The 20,079-nt window shown below is 41.6% G+C and overlaps 1 protein-coding gene across 15 annotated transcripts in view; it reads left to right on the top strand.

The window, feature by feature from the left end:
- The window catches only part of LOC109980807 (protein tyrosine phosphatase receptor type M), a 160,093-nt gene that overhangs the window by 116,037 nt on the left and 23,977 nt on the right, over positions 1–20,079 (top strand). For 11 of the 15 annotated variants that reach the window (XM_065954295.1, XM_065954294.1, XM_065954300.1 and 8 more), the window contains 7 exons: positions 2,200–2,447; positions 4,425–4,505; positions 5,154–5,180; positions 8,139–8,332; positions 13,336–13,423; positions 14,409–14,485; positions 19,975–20,011. In XM_065954295.1, coding sequence (XP_065810367.1) covers positions 2,200–2,447; positions 4,425–4,505; positions 5,154–5,180; positions 8,139–8,332; positions 13,336–13,423; positions 14,409–14,485; positions 19,975–20,011 — 752 coding nt within the window. The remainder of the gene's footprint in view (positions 1–2,199; positions 2,448–4,424; positions 4,506–5,153; positions 5,181–8,138; positions 8,333–13,335; positions 13,424–14,408; positions 14,486–19,974; positions 20,012–20,079) is intronic. The other 4 variants (XM_065954297.1, XM_065954301.1, XM_020629424.3 and 1 more) reach the window with 1 other exon arrangement.

Here is a 20,079-nt window from a genome sequence, read left to right as displayed (position 1 = left end):
AACCGATCCTCTATTTGCCTCATGTCGGGGCCTTCAGAGCAAATGACTGTTTGAAGGCAGCGGGAGCTTGTTGCCATATGGCACGAGACAGCGACAAAATTGAATAAACAGAGGAGATTTGCGAAAACAAAGCAGCAGGAGTGCATCATTAGACAGCAGTTGTCCGTGAGAGAGACTGCAATTCAAATAGGCAGAGGGGGTCACACAGAGAGTAACAAAGTGCGAGGATCAGTGTGAGGGCTGCCATAGTTAATTCTTACGCCGCTCGCTCCCCTCCAGCAACAGAGCAGTGGCAGGCATCAGATAAATCTACAGTATGTTTCAGCTCAAGCTGTTAACCGCTTTTCTGTAATGCAACTTCTGTGGAAATATAGATAGGAGGGTTAACTCCTGTGAGTGGCGATATGATGCATTATTTATCAGCATTGAGGAACTATTATTATGCAAGTTGCTCCGTTCTTTGAGAGGTCTGAGGTCAGTTTCAGAACGCCATGCCGTCAGGGATTCAGAGCCAAGAACGTTTGCAGTGTCAGAAATTGGTATAATGGTGGAAACCTGGTATAGACTCCCGACTAAACTGTTTAAATCTGTTAAATTTCCCATGTGGTTATATTTACAGTATATTTATTTTTTAACTAGCAAGATAAACAAATTGTGGTTGCATATTTCTAATAAGTTTGATGTGGCAGAACACAAATTTATTTCACATGGATTTTCTAAATCTATTGCTCTGTTTGTCTCTATCCGTCTCTTTCCTCTCCATGCCACTTTCCAAGCCCAACACAGTTTAGGTAGATGGCTGTTTAACATGAGTCTTCTCCTGCTGAGGTTTAAGCCCGGTGAAACACAGTTTTTCCTTGCCCCTGTAACTTTACTAAATGTTGCTCACTGCTGTGCTCATGATGGATTAATGTTGGGTCTATGTAAAAATACAACAAAGAGTAAGATCTAGTCGAGCCCTTTTGTAAAGTGTCTTGGGATAACATTTGTTATGAATTGGCTTCATACAAATAAAGAATGATTGATGCTTGCTGATAAGAAATCCGTGAAAACGGATATGATAAAGACAATATTTGCCATCAGTATTAGTGTCTTTCAAACTGAAGAGCTTTTTCAAGGATGAACGTCAAGGTTTTTGTACATCAAGTTTGAGTTCTTTGGATAAATGTTTTTATTAAACTCAAGAAAATCATTAGCAAACCACCCTCTTATTTAACCCTGACATTCAGCTACAAGGGGAGGATCAGCTGGGTGTCATTTGCAAACAAGTGAAATGTGACGTTGTGGGTCTGAATAGTATTCAATTGCAATATGGCTGGAGAATTGTTGGGGACCCAGGGCAAAGCCTTGAAGGACTCCACATAACAGTTGCACTAGGGTTAAGTTTGCTTTGTTAACAGATTCAGAGAAGGTACATTTAGAGCTAGAAAACTGTGGCAAGGTCAAGGCTATGCCAGAGACTTACCTTGGCCCTCTGAATATAGAAAGGTTGCCCTGGCGCCTTGGGCCACTACAACACAAGCTGGTGACCATTGGATTGTCGTTAAGACCGGAAACGAACATCAAGCCTTTACACAAGACCTTTAAGTCTCACCTGTTGTATGAGAGGTTACTAGTACAAGACAACAGCTCTACAGATGTTTAACCAGATGCAGTATGTTTCAGTCAATAAAGTGAAGCCACAACAGGTGACATCTGAGCTCAGCAACCGTGTTTACATAAGAAGAAACAGTCTGGAATAAATGTGAGTACGCAGGTGCATTTGTGCATGTGTGTATGAGCTCACGCCATGCAGAATACTTTAATGGTGTTTGATCAGGAACAGATTGCGTGTAGGCTCCAGCACGTCAACTCAAAGTAGGTCAATAAAAGCAGGTTGACGGTTTCAGTTCATTGTTCACAACTGTGATTCTTCCACCCCCAAATACTATGGCTAATTTTAAATCATCAGGCCCACTGATGTATTTGGGTTAGGGTGTCACACCTTTCCATTTTCTGAACGATTTCTACTTCACTGCTTGAAAAAGCATCTGGAGCCTAATAAAACCTAATGTGACCACAGCCACAGGGGCACATTAGCTCAGCCATATCTCATTACATCTATGAGTCATTGCTAACAACATCGCATCAGATCAATTCAAACACAGTCATTGTTGTGCTTGTCTTATTGTTTGTTTTTATGTACCCCCTCCCTTAAAGGAAACTGGCCAAGAAGCGTAAGGAGACACTAAACAGCACCCGCCAAGAGATGACTGTGATGGTCAACTCCATGGACAAGAGCTACACCGAGCAGGGCACCAACTGTGACGAGGCTCTGTCTTTCATGGACACACACAACCACACGCTGAACACCCGCAGTGAGTGTGCGCTCACTCTCAACGGCCGCAGCGAGTGTGCGCTCACACTCAACGCCCGGAGCGAGTGTGCCATGACTCTGAACGGGCGAGGTAAGCTATGTCCTGCATCAGCCTACCTGCCTTTTACAGTCGCACACACACACACACACACACACACACACACACACACACACACACACACACACACACACACACACGCACACGCACACACATGCAGTGAGCAGGGTGGATGCAATTTATTTGGTGTGGTCAGGTGAGAAGGAAATCAGTCTTGGCTGCACAGGAAATTTTCATCTGGGGACAGCTTAAAAATGTGAGAAAACTGTGGAAGCAGGAACACAATCATCCAGAAACTCAATCTTGGTATTAAATCCGAATTTGTTAGGTGAAAATATCCATCATTTCTTTAAGTAATGAAAAAATATATATTTATTTTGACCTCCTGTAGAAAATAAAATCTCTCTAATTGTGGAACAATCATGTAAGATATCAAGATTCCTCATTATTGCTATTAAAGTTGTTTTTTATGATGTGATACCACATACAGTTGCACTTATTAATTAGGTAAATTGATTCTTAATGAAATACTGTCTTAATGTCTCTTTATCAGCTTTTGCCTTCTTCTAACCACTGTGAGCAAATGATTTGACAGTCATTTTGTCGCTTTTGAAAACTGTGTTGTTATACCAGTGCTGATACGGTCAAAAAAGAAGCAGCTCCTTCCAAACAGTTAAAAGAAAATGTGCTTTCATTTGATGGAAGACACTTCAATGATTATTATTATTTTTTTAGGAAGATTCTTAGATTTCTCTTTAATGTAAGACTCATCTTTCTTCACAACCCTTACAGCGTTTGTTCTAGCCTTTTTAGACATTCCCTCTATCACCGTTCTTGAATTATTCTTTATCAAATTAACTTAAGAGTTAATAGATTGTTTGGGTGTTTCAGTCAGCAAAGTTAACAGAAGGAGTTTTAAAGGCTGAACATTCAGACACGAGGTCCTGAACTCAGCACTGTTCTGTTTCCTATTCACGAAGGAGACCCACAACACGTACTAGATTTGCCCTGCTGTGATAACCTATTAATTTTCTCTGTCCCAGGTTAAACTTAATACTTTGTTGATGGACAGCTGAGCTAAGTCTGCACCCAGGACTTGACCTGGTATAATCCCAGTCAAAACCATCAGATTAAAACTCCACAGCAGCTTCTGTCTCCACACCCCGGCAGGGGATGAGCCCCAAAGATGCTCTGACCTTGATTAACTGTCTGTTAGTGTGACTGGACCTCTGTCTGCCAGCAGGAATCATTTAAATGCATTACTTTTTTTACTTTGCCTATCAGTTTAATGCCCTCAACCCTGTACCTAAGCCCCCTGCACAGTCTCCTTGACCTTACATGACTGTCAATAGTCTTATTTTGTGGTGCAAAACATCACGGCTGACAGATTATAGACCTGAACATACTGTGCCAATAACCCAAAAAGCCAACAGCATGGCCGCTGAGTCTGTTGATGGTGCATGAGGGGCATTATTCTGTAAAGACTACTCACATATTATACATTATAAAATGTATATGAACTCACCCTCTACTATGTGTTAAAGGGATATGCTGCACTTTCTTTCTAAAGCTATGTTTCAGCAGCAGATTTGACTATGTGTTACAGTTTGTTATTTTTATTGTTTTTTATTTTTTTGTACCAAACTCAGACTTATTTGCACATTTTCATCAGTCTCTCTGTTGTCTCTTTGAGTATTGTTGTTTTTTGGCAGCTCTATCCCCTCTGTTATTGACAATCTGAATAAATTAGTTGATTTGTGCTTATAAATGATACCATAATAAGACATGAACACTATTAAATGCATAGAAAGCTGGCAAGCACGAAGCTAGAAAAACAACAATATTGACTCTGGGGGGTTGAGTGTGATTCTGAAAGTAAGCTATAATGATGTCTCTTTAATCATGGGTAGAACTATTTTTACTCCTGTAAAAGGTGTGAATATGACACCCTCCACTTAACTATGCTAAGTTTTTCTGACTTGTGTTGTCTTCTTTTTGTCCCATCTCTAGCTGGTTCATCACCCTCCTCCTTCACACTGCCTAAAGCCAACACCCTCAGTTCATCAATCCCCACCAACTCCTACTACCCAGGTAAACACACAATGTCTTTTCCCTCCTGCTAATCCTGTTTGTCAACACAGAAGAGCTTACTACTGTACATAAGCAGTGAGATTGAGTGAAAGCAGAAGGTGTGAAATTCAGTCATCAAAATAAACCTGCTGAAGTGTCAGGATGCAATGTTTTCAAACAGATATTAATTGGATCAATATTTTTGGTAAGGCTTCGTTATGTAATTTATTACAGCAAAGTGTGAGATGATCATAAAGTTAATGTTTGCTTTTTTAAATGATGAAACAATTTCACAAATGAGAAGGTAGATAAATGAACTTGCGATGGCTTTACACTCTGCTACATCGCTGCTTTTTTTATTTCACTTTGCAAAGAGGGAATTTAGTTGTTCAATTATAACTTCAATTTATTCCAAATAATATGTATAATTGTACGTCTTATGTCATCAGATTACAGCTCATTGATTAGATGGAGTGAAGAGAAGCTAGTCTCTAATCAGCCAAACTTACAGTGTAATTAGCTTTTCTGGAAAACATGATAAGTTTCTTGATATGCTGCTTGGCAAGAAACCAAAAATCTGTCTGTTATTGTTGTTTCTTTTCTTCTTTTATTTAACTGCAACTCTCTTTCCTCCTTCAACTTCTGCACTTGTTTTGGGGGTATGAACAGATCCCTTTGTGCCAACTGCTATATTAGGTGAGAAACATTTTCCTTTTCCCATTACTGCTCAGTATTTACTCTTATTTGTACATGAAGTTATATTACTGTGTATCACAGTCATAAGATGGTGTTTTTGAAGATTACATTGTGAGGACAAGCACAGATTCTTATCCCATTTTTTGTTTGGTTGGCTTTTTCTTTTTTTTTTTTACTAAAAATGGCTTCCTCACCTTCATACCTGCCTGCTGCTTCTCCTCCCCTCGTCCCCCGCCCTCCTCCTCCTCCTTCCTCCCCCCTTCCTCCCCTCTCCCTCCCTGTCAATCGTGGGGCTCTCCTGGGCTGAGGCTGGCTTCACTCCATCCCATCCGCATTGCGTGTCGTGCGTGTGATGTCACATACATGTTTGACCTCTCATATGCATGGACAGACATGTGGACTGGATGTGGGGGAGTGTCAAAAGAGGGGGGAGGGGTGGTGGTGGTGGGGGGGACGGGGGGAGGGGGGCAGGTTGCCCCGGCGCCAAGGCTACAGCGTGCTGAAGCCATAGCAGCTGCACTGAGACACAAACAGAAACTTTCCAGTGTGAAAGGGAGGCTAAAAAAACCACCAAAAAAACACTCTCTTATCGCCCCACTCACCAAAAGATTTCAATAGCGGGATACGTTCAGCCTGAACATCTAAAGTCTTGCATTAGCTGTGCTGTCCTCCCCTCCCTCCCCTCTCCTTTCACAACACATTTAACTCCCTTCCGACCCTCCAAAACAACAACCTTTTCTATTATTCTTTTTAATGTTGCTCCCTCTGCCTTTGGCTAACTGCTAGTGACCTACTTGTTTTTGTTTTAATTTTGCCCGTGTTTATTCATCATGTTCAGGGATAAAGTAAAATCATTTTTAAAACAGCTTTTTTCTTCGCCTTTTAATCATTATCCGCCTTTTAATGGCGTATGCTGTGTAGCCCAAAGTGCAGCAGCTTCAATGCGAGGACACTTTTTGTTACCAGCGCACCACATAATGTAGCTACTAAGTGGGGCACTGGAACTGTAATAATGAAATACTCAAGGCCAAGAATAAAGACGCAATAAGCAACAGAGCTGCATTTGTAGGCACACAAACTTGTGTGTCTTGAAGCAGCATCTTTCATCATCGCTGTTGTGACAGCTGCTCATGTTAGTCCCACATCTAATGAAGCATGAAACAATTAACGTGAAATTACAGCAGCCCGGAAAAAGGTTACATGCTTTCAGTTGTGACACATGCAGTCACAGCATTGTCTCATCAGCTGAGGTTAATGATCAAAACTGATTAGATCATAAAGGATTTTTTTTGATTTCATCACACACTCCTATTTGGAAAAAAAAAAAAATGCATGAATACAGGTGTCACCATTAGCACGTGCAAAATATAATTATAGCAATTAGAGGAAAAACTTGAATGTCAGACTTTTCAAAAAAATAATTGGCATCGTTAAATATGCCCTAAAATAATTACAACTTGTTCCAAAGACGACTAGTTTTCCACCATTCTTTTCCCTTTTTAAATCCATGATTTCCTTGTTTTTGTTTTTTTACTTTTGTCTTGCTCTGTTGAAATTGCCCCATCCATCCACTCAACATCCCCCCCCACCTTGACTAGGCTTTCTACTTAGGTAGCTTGGACTGAGGAGGCATGTGATCTTGCCCTTTAGCTAGCTCTAAAAAACAATCTACTGTAACAGGTTTTCATGCTGTATTGTTGCTTATCCCCTCTCTCCTCTCTCTTCTCCTCTCTTTCTCTTTACATACGTAACTTCTTATGTATCTGCTATCTAAAAAGTGCCCATTAATGGTAAGTTATCCTAAGTGGGCCCTGGGTTGGGGGAAGGAGGTGGTGTTTACTCAGAGAGCAGGCCGACAGTGAGAGGCTGCTTCTGATATGGACATTACGACATTGATTGCATGATCAGTGGACATGTTAGCATCTCACCACCCTCCGTATCCGTGCCACCAAGCCACCATTAGCCTCTAGCATGGTCTCCAGTGCCCCATGGCAGCATCACCCCCATGCATTCCCCTCCCATCTCCGCTTCCCTCCTGTTTTTTTTTTCTTCCAAATTTTTTTAGGTTTGATTTTATTTTCATTTTTCCGGGCTGGGGGAGGGTGAGGGGAGGAGATATCGGGTGGCAGGGGGTTGAATCCACGCTGTGTCTGTGTGATGCTTCTGACGGTGCCTGCTGCAACATGCTCACTTTGGCCCACAACACCCCCTCACATCCTCCTCCTTCATGTTTCTGGACACCCTCCATCGTCCGCTGGCTCCCCCACAGCATCTGTGCCTCATGTCTGCCACTGACTGGATTACAGTACGAAAGTGCTGGAGTGGACTCTGACTCCCAAATACGAGCCGCAGCCCAAACCAGCACTCTGTAGTGCGAGTTAAAACAAAGTAAACTTGTTGTTTTACAGCATCCTCATGTGGATTTTTTTACGATGGCTTTATACTGTTTCTTGCAGTTGAGGGCCGCTGACTCCTCTTTCTCTGACAGTAGCCATATTTAATGATAACAGTGTGCTTTAATGGCTCTGGTGGAATACAGTAGACCTTCGGTTTTAAATATTTTGCAGCCACACATTGAGACAGACGGACCTGAACCTTTCCACCACATGACTCATCCTATTACTCAATGATGTTGTGTTGTTGTGACCATCCATAACAAACAGATTAATAGTTGAGAGTTGTTTGTCAATCTGGAGAGTGGTGACATAATGCTTAACAGTAAATGAGATAATGTGCCATCTGTTAATGGGAACACTCGTAAGTGAGAGATGATCTGATGTGAGTGAAAACACCTCGACAACTTTAACTCTACATCACAAGTCAATGGGAAATACCAAAATCATTTCCTGCTTCAAGCACTATGTCACCAACTTGTATTTAAGACTGAGACATTTTAGTTCTTGCCTCTCCGTCCTGACCTCCTCTGGCCCCTTTTCCCTGTTTTTGTGTCCCCCCCAGATGAGAGTCAGAACATGGGAAGTGACACCAGCAGCCTGGTGCAGCCACACACTCACTCCCTGAGGAAGCGGGAGCAGGTCGACGTGCCGTACCAGACGGGTCAGCTGCACCCGGCCATCCGCGTGGCCGACCTCCTCCAGCACATCACCCAGATGAAGTGCTCCGAGGGCTACGGCTTCAAGGAGGAGTATGAGGTATGACACTTCCCAGCTGTCTCTCCCTCCCCTCTCTGCTCTAAACACAAACAAAAGCCCTGTGATGGACCTGTAACATCTCCACAGAGGTTCTTGAGTGGGAATGTTTATCAGTCTAACACCAGCTTCACGTGTGTCAGCCTCTCTCCGCCTGTCTCTCTCTCTCTCTTTTCCTGTCTGTCCCTCCCTGTTTTTGCACCGCACAGCAGAACTGTTTTGTTTCTCCCCAGATGCACTTTTATGATAAATTGTTAATGTACCCCGTCACAGTGTGTTTACGGTGTGATTCAGTTTGTTGTTCATCTGTTCCTTGTTGTTTGCAGCTATAGCGCATTTTGTGTCTGTCCCAAATCCCCTGTGAGACTCAGCTGCAGTCCAACTTGACATGCAAAACCCAAATAAGCGCGAGGATGAGCTCGCTAGCATGTTAGCTTCGTCCCCTCCTTAATCTGAATCATGTCCAATTAGACTCCACCAATGACAGCCCGCTGCTCTCTCAAGACTGTTGTCACACACCAGCATTGGTAATGTGACACCATGCCTCTCGCTGACACCAAAACAAAAGATTTTGCCCCAGAAGAGCATCACTCTCATTTCCTCTCATTAGTGCAGGAGGCTGGCAGGGCTTGGCGGCACTCCAGCCTCCTCACCGTCCCTCAGCACCACAGCAGCCAGCCTCGTCTCACCCTGCAGCCGTGTTGTAACAGACTAGCTTCGAGCTAAATCCCTCTTTTTTTTTTAGATCTAATCTGTAAATCTTAAGACTTTCTCTCTGACATCACAATGGGCCCTTTTAAATGATAGCGCTGCCTTTTTTTATTCCTACATCTTCAGTCTTTCTTTATCACCTTTCTACAACCTCACTTCACTTTTTTTAACACCTAATTTTTACGCTCTATTTTTCTGTGTCCTCTCATATCCTCTCCCTTCCCTCATTTCTTATTTAATCATTTTACTTCTATACACCTCCCCTGTTCTTTCCTTCCTCCCTCTCTGCCCCACCATCATCCTCCCTGCTTGGTTCGACTGTGCAGTCCAGATTTATCAGTAATTAACTCCCCACTTCGCTCTCATGACTACAGAATTAAATGATGCAGCCTCTCATCGCTACCTGCGGCATCAGATCATTGAGGGGCTGTTGTGCTCTGGGCTCTCCTCTTGGCCTAATCCATTAAGGATAACGATGTTTTGGGTCCACGAGTTCGGCATTAGGTAGATGCAAACAAGTCAATCAAAAAGAATAAACGCCACGTCTAACAATTGACTCTTAACTCCTTACTCTGCTGTCACCTAGCTGTCCACAGACTTTTGCAGCAAAAGCCTGTGGGAAGCTCTTTAGTGTGTAAACTCATTCTCACTCAGCTAGAGCGACTCATTTGTGTGTTGTCTTCCTCTGCTGTCTTCTCTTTCTATCGATCTGTCTTCAGGTTAATGCCCTTTTTAACCATTTATTTCTGATGATGAGATTGGAGCCTCGTGCACCTTTAAACTTGTTGACTTACACTGTACTATATCTCTCTCCAAACCATGCTTCTTGTTATTCTGTACGTTAACTTTGGATCAGATAAACGAGGTAAGCCAATACTTTTGGTACTTTGGTATTTGTGAAATATTTTCAACTTGTAGATGAAATTTCAAACCTGATTGATGGTGCTTGTTGGCTATTATTTTTTTAAAGCCCTGTGGGATTCAAACATCTCACATTTATTTTCTAATCTGAAAAGGGCATTTACCAACAGAAGCTGCTGTATGCAATGTTATCAAAGCAGTTTGATGATGAAATACTTGAAAAGTGATGTTCCTCTTTAACACTATGTCTAGTCATTATGATGTCACTGTGATTGTGTTCCCTTATAAACTTCAAAGTAGTAAATGATGGAATTATGAAAGAAAGTGGTTGTTTTTCGAGTATAAGGAACTTGATTTTTTTTACTTTAAGCATCCTAAAAAAAAGTCTGAACAACCTAAAAATACCTTTTGCTGAAAATCAAGTTTTAAACCTTGTTACCATGGCAATATGGGGTTTAAAATATGACCCAAGACATATCAAGGTTAAACATATTTTATCTTGGAAATGCATCGTTCCAGTGTTGTTACACTTGCTTTACTTGCTGCTTCTTCATCTTCTTCTCTACTTTTTCTACTTCTTTTGTTTTTAAACCAGTTGGCATCCATGATGTTTCATTACTGCCATCCTCAGTTTTAAACTTCAATTTCCATCACTTAAACCCATATATTTATTTAAAAAAATCTAAAATCCTGATTAGAGTTAGAGTAACAAAGCTTCTTTGTGGAAATGTATCAGAGTAGAAGTATACAATTTATTATGAGATGTAGTGGAGTAAAAGTAGAAGTTGGCAGAATTCAAGTGCAGATACTCCCTTTAAGAAGGCCTAGTGTGATGATACTACATTTGCTACGCTGGCAGCCATCTTGGATTTGTCAATGCTGCCTCAGGCAAATACTGTTTGATACAAGCAAATAAATACGGATTCAGGGCCATGTATCATGTCAAGTGAGTATACAAAAAGCAGTCTTGTGCTATTACATCAGTCCAAATAAGCGAGTCTCTAATTCCTGTCATTTTTTAATTTTGTTAACTTGGAAAAATTACATTGTTCATGATGTGAACCAGAATTTGATGTGACAAAATGACACAAGTTTGGTCATCATAATGAAAACAGTAGAGAACAATTGAATAGGAGTGTTTAATAAACAGTGTGTAAGATCCATAGAAAGTCAACAACAATATTGAGGTGTTTCCTGATAAAGATTTCTAAAATCACAACCACCGCCTCCTCAGGATGACGAGAACAAGGAGCAGAAAATAATGAGTCACATAAACCAAACAATGACTCAACCCTGGTATCATACCAAACCATCATATTCCCAGTGTTATGAATAACTTGGAAGCACATTGATGGTTAGACTGGTAATTGAAAAGTGACATGAAAAACAGACACTTAAAAAAAAATCACAAACTTCCATTGTTTTCTGTGACAAAGCTTTATAAAGATAGATAGATAGATAGATAGATAGATAGATAAATACTTTATTCATCCCCTGGGGGAAATTCAGATCCATGTTTGATGCAAATTATTTGCATGTCCAGATTTTTCTTCAAACTGACACAGAATTTGAGTGAGCAGAAAACAAGTTTGAGCCGCTTTAGAAATGTCATCCTGTCCTTGTAACCTCACTTGTTTTCAGCTTGTTTTTGATGTGATATAAAATATGTTCCATCTAGCCTTACTGTGAGAATCCTGAAACTCTTTAAGCACAAGTGACACAGGTTATGATTTAGTCAAGCAGCTCACTTAAGGACTCTGCCGCTTTGTGCCATTGTCATTTTATGTTTTGTATGCTGTATGTGGAGCACTCTGTTGTCGCTCCGTAGGTTTTCCCAGAGTGAATGTAGTGAAAGTTCTATGTCTTTTGTCACTTACTGTAAGAGGTTACAGGCGAGGAAACAGCACAAGGCAGACAAACTGTGCTGGGACTCTAGTGCAGCAGGAAGCCTGTAATTAAAAACATACTAAGTTGGATCTGGGCCAGTGGGAATAATTTAAGCGGTGTGAAAAAGTACCTGCAGATGCACTAAAGTAGAACGACGACCTTCTTCCTACAAAATACTTTTCACAGGTGGAGCCATCCATTGTTTTTCAATCACTGTCTGATGAATTTTTGGAAGCTAATTATCCCTAGAATGGGTTTATATCCTTACAAATGAAAGCCTCGATATAGTGTCTTCCTCTGGGGATGCAACTACTTTATTAAATTATTAAGTTTTTCTGGATCCAGCATCTAAACAGGCTGAGGAATGACACCCATAGCATCAGAGGCAGGCAGGGTCATTCAGTTTAAGAGAGAACTATTATATAGTTGGCAGGTAACGCCTTTTGGCTGGAAGATGATTTGTCTCCAGATGCTTGATATTAGACCTTTATCCTTCAGGGTGACAGAGAGAGCGACATTGGCCTGTGCATTTCCTCAAGACATACTGTCACAGGAGGAGAGGCCCGTACAATCCATCTCTGTGACACACTTCCATCTTCACTGGAAGGATGGGACATGTTTTTAGCATATTAAAGCTGTTTCTCAGTGAAATCACTAATCCTTAAGACTTCATACAGGGAATCCGTCCTTGTGCCGTGTCTGTGAGACCTTTTATTGGCTAGACAAACGGCCTGCTGCCTGCGGTAGCACTGAGATGAATGAAACCATCAAGTCGTAGAACAGTGATGATTGAGGACGACGCGCGCCGCTCTCTCAGATTCTAAAGGAACCCTCGAAACAATCTGTTTAACCTCCGATGAATGCTCTTGAATCGTTTTCCTGCAGCGGCTCTGCATTCTAATGCATTTGCTGACTTTTTAAATGTGCATTAGCTGACAATCAAAAAGACAGAAATATATCATGTTTCTGTCCAGGCTCGTCTGCTTGGAGCCAACCTCTCCCGCCTTGGCCGCCCCTTGCTGAACAGCAGTCGACTGGCAGCGGAGATGTATTTTCATAATTTGGCTTAATTGTGCCTTGTGTGCCATCAGAATGGAAATCTCCCCAAGCGAGGGATGATAAATATTTCATGAGAGTAATCTGAAGTAGAGCAGTTTTGATCTGCAGACGATGAGCTGGCTTTATTTTTTTCCCCGTGATGAGCTGATTGAGTCCTTCAGACGAAGGCAGACAGACATCCGTTGCGGTGGCTCCGCCTGGCAAAGGCGGCACAGTGGGAGAAGTTTGAGCGTGACACCCGCCGCTCCTGCCCTAATGGCACTCTCAGTTTGACACAGCTCCCCAGGATCCACCATCCGCTCTGTGTTTCATGTCTAATAATTATGTGAATATGTCTATCCCTCTATTGCTAATGCTGCCTTTCTTTTTATTAGTAGAGCAGAAAGAGGAAGACTGTGTTCTTAAGCCTGGTTGTCTTTCAGAGTGCTCTAACACAACACCATATTTTACCTCCCCCCCTCTCTGTTCTCTGTTTTATGTCTTTTCAGAGCTTTTTTGAAGGACAGTCTGCACCGTGGGATTCTGCCAAGAAGGATGAGAACCGCATGAAGAACCGATATGGGAATATTATTGCATGTGTGTATACAAAGCACCTCCTGAGCACTCATGAGTTATTTTTTTTTGTGTGTGCCGGTCCCATTCTTCAGGCTGATTTATTGGCCAGGCTTGTGACTCTGGATAACTGTAAGCTGCTCAAACAGAGTTTTATTATCAGCCAACGAGAGCAGCTTTGACCTTTCCAATCTACTTTTATATTCATCTTCCTGCAGTGTCTTTTCAGTTATGAGAAATCAGCCCTGCAGCACATGGCGCATAACATGTAGCCTCAGCTGTGTTTGGAAAAAATGCAGAAAAAAGATTTCCCCATTAATTCATATGAGTTATTCACAGTTGGGCTGAGCTGTAATGCAGATTAGCCAAATAATGCTGACTGGTTGGTTATTGGGTGGGCATCCAATTTTGAGGATTTTCTTTAGATTATTTTAGAGTCATATTGATAATTGGAGCAATGTACATAAAAATAAAATGTGTTCCTCTTAGCAAAATTTGCAAAAAAAATCTGGAGTCAAGGCCGCATCGTTTCCATTTTGCTAATTCATAGATCGTAAATGTTTGTCATAATTCAAGTTCGCGGTGTTTTGGGCTACTGTTTTATAAAGTTTCTGCATTGCCATGTCATTCCATTCTCACTTAGACATTTTCAACTTTAAAAGGTCTTACATCATGCAACTTTCTTCTACCTAATATCCCATTTCACATCACCAAGGCTTTAAACAGACAGCAGCATCATTGTGTTTGTCAGTCTCATTCACATGGCTGGTGCTTTCTATCAGGCATGTTGCATTTCTCCAGCTTTATATTCATCCGTGCCACAGTGTGATGTCAGTCTGGCCTTTTCTTCCACTCATTCCTCACCGCTCTCTCTGTCTTGTATCATTTGTGTCTTGGTCCTCTGTTTTTACTGTCTGTCCCTCTGTTCCTCTCCGCCTTTTCTTCTCTTGATGCCCTCGTTAATATGATTAATTCAACGCCGGTTTCTTCCTCTCCGCCTCTCTTCCAGATGATCACTCCCGTGTCAGGCTGCAGGCCCTGGAGGGGGAACAGAGCTCCGATTACATTAATGCAAATTACGTTGATGTAAGTACACACACCAGCCAGCGCCACCAACGCAAAGGTCACCGCGCTTCCTCTCGGGTAGAGAGAGGGCGCTGGTGCCGCCGTCGCAGGGGGGCCTGAGGGACAATGCATCCCCTACTGCCTGCCCATCACATGTACACACACACACATACACACACACACACACACACACACACACACACACACAAAAACACACACACACACACACACACACACACACACACACACACACACACACACACACACACAGCACCTTTATGTTCAACTTAAGAGGGCTGCTGTATCACTCTATTCATTGGATATATTAAGAGGAATGAGGATCAGAGGCTGACAGCGCTGGGAGAGAGAAAAGGCAAACCAGCACACAGGGGAAACTGAGGTTATAGTTTTGGACTTTGCTTTGAAAACAGAATGAACACATTGTGAAAACCAAAAAGAGAAAGTTTTATGTCTGATTAATAAGCAAAGTTTTAAAAACTGAAAAACAAATACAGCTTCACAAAGAGAGCATACAGAGCCAGAAACAGAAATAAACTGTAGAAGACACTTTTTTCTTTTTTTGCCCTGGCTGCTATTAGACTCGTGTTGCTTAATGTTCATAAATGAAAAGATTCAAGAGCTCTCATACCTTCATTACAGAAGAACTATAGACACACTTTATTGCTGTCACAGAAATGACTCATAGTCACATTTTCCTGCTCTTCTTCTGTGATAAAGCTTTGGTTACGTTTGGAGCTGTTGTATACACTATAAGACACAACGGGTTGCAGACGCAGTTGAATGTGGGCCTCAAGTGTCAAAGTGGTTGTACACTAATCAGCCGCGCCAGATTTTCCCCTAAGACGTTTAGTAGCATAATAACGAAGACTCACAACTGCTGACGTTGTTTCGGCGTGAGGGCTTGTTATTATTTGCACAATTATGTCACTGTCATTATCATGTCTGGTCATTTCAAGAGATTGAAAATAGGAACCGATGTTGTCATTTTCTGGGCGATCAAGGACGTGGACTTTAGAAATTACAGAGCTGCTTTTCTGTCTCGCCCTGCTTCACGGCCTCTCCTCTGCTGCTAGACTCTCACGGACAAGAGCACTGAATCAAACTCCACACAGCAGTTCTTTCAAGAGCTTTAAATGTATCACTGGAGAGTACTTGCACACAGCACTTACAGCGTACATGCACTTAAGTTACTTAGCATATAGTTTTACAGTAAGTAAAAGTCATTAAAAAGTGGCGTGAGACATGCCTCACGTTTAAAACCAGTTTAACCCACTTAGCTCACACAATAGAGAGGCTCGTGATCTGACCTGATCTGCCGTTGATAGCAGTGTTGGTAGCAGGATGTGACCAATCGCAGCAGTTCATTGGCCTCTTTGAGCAGATGCTTCCTCTCCGTGTGTAATGGCTCGGTGATGTACCTGACTCCCTAAGTGGTTTTCTGCTCAGGAGAGAACTCTCACTCCGTCTCCCATCTCCCCCCCACCCCCCCCACCCCCCCCCCACCCCCACCCCGCCCCTCTAATGTGGTAATTTGTAATCTCTTGTTACGCCTTCAAACATAAATTCATAATGCAAGGTGTGCCACGGCAAATACAGGGGGCTTAAATTATTTACCTTTTCCGCTATTCAGTTTATGGCCCATTATGCCGTGGAGAAAATAAAGGGGCCGCTACAGAGAAGACTCTCACAATAGAGAGGGCCCCATTATAAGATAAGAATATACGCATATTAAAGAGGGTCCTGATTGAAAAGGATTTCCACCGCTCTGCCAGCTTCACTGAAAAAGTACTTAGTAGAAATGCAGGCAGATGGGTAATGATGTTTTTGCTCTTCAGAAAGCTTTTTAACCCATCTAGAAGCTTGTCCTGCCCAATAAACTCTTATGTGTAGAACATTTCCCACAGTGTTTGTTATTGTACTCCATTATGCTGCCGATTATTTGGAGTCATGTGCGAGTAAGCAGAGCCAGTTGGGTATGTTTCTTTTCTCTGCAGCTGATCGAGTATTTTCATAAGCGTTTAGGAGGGAGAAAACGCACAGAGAAACAGCTCTTTGTCTGCAGAGTTTTGTTTTTCTGCACATGGAGTACAATGGGGTGTGCCGGGCTAATTCACTGTAGATCAGTGAACAGAGTTTGAAACCAAGTCTTTCAGGCAGCACTTGTTTTGTCCTGCAGTCCTTTTACCATTGAATAAATGGAAACTGTATTATCTTGAATACCTAGATAGATCATGCCGCCTTTAAACACATCTGCATATCACCTTTGGTCCTTGCAGAACTCTAAAACCAACTTAATTTGGGGACGGAGAACACAAACTTATATTTCTTAAATCCCAACCATCCACCCAGACCCCCTCCCCATGGCTGTATAACTTGTTGACTCCTACTGACCCTCTGTTGGTTAGACGTAACCTTTACACATTGATATGTAAAAGGACAAAAAAGGAAGAAATTATCTGACTGCAACAGTGGGTTTTTAACCTCCTGACTCGTGATTCATTTCATTAAATCAGTTTTTACCTGAAACCTCTGATCAAAGAAGTTAAACCAAGGAGCAATTATTTTAATACTCACATTGCTTTATTTAGGAATTTCAAGTTTCCAGATGTAGACAAGAGAAATGAAAGTAAAGTACCAAAAAATTAAGAAAAATTCCCTTCCCATGCCTTCCATTGTGATATGATCCTCAGGATTTCTCCTGTGACCCCTTAGGGTGTTCTCGCCTGGCAGGTTTGGAACCACTGCTTTTCCAGATGTGCAGACAATACAGCTAACAATGCAGAACCCACCTTCAGGCCCCTTCCACTTTTACTTTATACTGTTCACTAGTTGTGAACACCCACAAAAACTTGAGAATAACGACAAAATTACCACAACGCACCTGATAGGCCAATAAATAGCAGGCTTTTGGGGCCCCTCAGGGTCCGGGGCTGCAGGCTAGTTTTTTTTTTTCCCCCCTTTAATAATGCAGCCTTTATATTCCCTCCGGCTTCTGTGTAGTAGAAGGATGTTACACTCTCTGGATCATAAAGAAATCATTGCACATAAACACAATAGAGGTAGCATTTAGTCTCTGTTTAGTGTATTTGGAAAAGTAAATAAGTAGTTTTTTACTTTATTTCTGTAGGTGATTGGGTTTGTACCCCAGATTTGCAAAAGTGGGCTATCTAATGATATTCAGACTGAAAATACAAATTCATGCCCACAGGCAAGAACATCTCTTGCTGCATATTTTAGACATGGAGCGCGGCGCTGTTGCTGGAAAGAATTAATATAAATGATCATTGTAATGAGCAATGCAGCAAAATACAGAGAGAATAGCACACATTTAATTCTCCTTTAGTAATTTACACAACCCTGGAAACAAAGAATGTTCAATTAATAATTCCCACACGGACGTAGCTGCATTTATCTCTTTGTGTTGATCATGAAGAAACGCTCTTATGTACCTAATGTAACATGTGTCTAAAAAGGAGCGAGTCCATTTATAGTAAGCTCTACTCACCTGACAGTGACTGTCAGGGCCCTGCTTTCTTCCCGTCTCTCCCCCTCTAATCCGACAGTGTGCTGGGCCCCCACTTTACTTGACAGAACTTACATGAAAGCACAAACAAATCTCCTCCTCAGTCCAGAGATAAAGAAGTCATTAAAAATGGAGGACAGTTGAATAGCTGAAAGAGCCCGGTGGATGAGAGAGAGAGTGAGGAAAATATCCTTTGTGTCTCTCCTCCCTTCATTGGAGGAGCGTTAATCACGGTCCAAGTTAAATTGAATATGAGTGAGATAAGCAGAGCAGCAGGGGTGTGTGGAGGGGTTGATGGGGAGGGGGGGGGAGACAATCAAGAGGAGGCAGGGCCTACGAAGAGCCTTTAAGTCCTTATGTTTTGTTTCCTGCCTCATATCTCTGGAGAGGAGACAAGGAATTGGACAAATAAAACTTGAAGGGATTAGGGTAATCCGTGAGACTGGGGGCCTATTGTGAAGATCAGTGCTGTTAGTTGTATCTTGGGGATTATCAACACTTTGGCTGCTCACTCCAGAGGTGTGCTGCATATAGAGTGTGTGATGGAGAGTGTTTATGCATCCTGCATCCAGCAGCATCCATCACCAGCTTTCAGCGGTGCAGTTACCTCACTCAGTCAGATGTTCAGGACTGAATTATTTTTGACTAGAAAACAGCTGTTAGACTGGCTGAATGACGTACATGCAATACTTGGACTGTGGAGAAGCAAAAATGCAGCTGCAGAAACACAGGACAAATCAGAAAGAAAAACAGCTGTTTAATCTTTATCCTCAATAGCTTTCTGATGTTGGGACTTAGAGTCTTGTGAATACTGTACTCAGTAACTCAAAAGTATAACAAATATATACAAGTATATACAAATTTTAAATCATGACATTTAAGTGTCTGCAAGTATTCTGAATTTGGTTTTGGGTTGGGTGTAGTTATCAAGAAAATTGAACACTTATTTCCCAAACCAATCAAAGAATCATCACACTGCAGCTATTCAGCTCTTTGCACTTAGCATTAGCTTCGTCCATCGTGATAATGACCACAGCTGTCTTTTGTGTAGTCTTTTTGCATGTGTGAGTAAAGGCTCTTGTTGATCTATTTTAGGTCACAGCGGGTGCTAAGCATTAGCGCATAGGGTTCAGTTTTATAATTAAATGGCTAGTCTTTCTCATCACCATCGGGCCCTCAGTTAGCATTGCAATCATAGCTTTGAGAACAAATAAGGGCACCTCATCTAACGTTTCATTTGTATGCTAACCGCTAACTATGAAAAGGAAAACAGTGCATTTTCAAACTCACATTTCATTGACTAATTGAAATAAATATTTTGCTATAACAGAGATTTTGCTTCTTTTTCTGATTCAGCTGACTCAAACTAAACTGCCTTTCTTTTAATCTAGCACAACCTTTTATTGTATGCACATAACTATGAATATATTTTTATATATGACCAAGATGATTTGCTGCTTTGCTTTTGTTGTCTTATTAAATACAATGACAGTAGCGCCTATCTATCTATCTAAAATGTATGTTTAGTGCTATAGATGAGAGCCAGCATGATGTTAATAAAAATGTGATTATCCACGCCTACTCTGTCTTTGAAATGACCTTAAAATCAAAATGAGCTGTTTTCCTGGATAGTTGTAAACGTTGACTTTCTCTCAGATGTTTTGAGATCTTGAACTTTGACATGATATGAGAACTTCAGCTGCTTCAGGGCCAAACTTCTAGAGTCTTTTCAACACAGATAAAATCTGTTTCTATTCAGTGATGTTTCTAAAACGTATTGTTTGAAAGATGGGACTTAGATATAAACCTGAACAACCTGTCAGAAAAAAAAGATTAAACATCAAAGACGCAGAATGTTTCCTTCAGAGTGAAATGGCCTTGCTCACATTTTTTTTTTTTTTCAACGAGAGGAACAAAAGTGAAGTGAATCTCATTTCCCCTCTCCCACTTTTCTTTCTGTTTTCAGGGCTACCACAGGCCAAATCACTACATCGCCACTCAAGGTAAGAATACAAACTTTCTTAAAATTGCGAGGCACTCTGGGTCTGAATGTGTGGGCGGTGAGAATTTA

The sequence above is a fragment of the Labrus bergylta genome, chromosome 4 (genome assembly GCF_963930695.1).
Source record: "Labrus bergylta chromosome 4, fLabBer1.1, whole genome shotgun sequence".
Taxonomy (NCBI): domain Eukaryota; kingdom Metazoa; phylum Chordata; class Actinopteri; order Labriformes; family Labridae; genus Labrus; species Labrus bergylta.
Note: the sequence above shows the minus strand (reverse complement) of the source record. Positions and strands in the feature narration are given on the sequence as shown.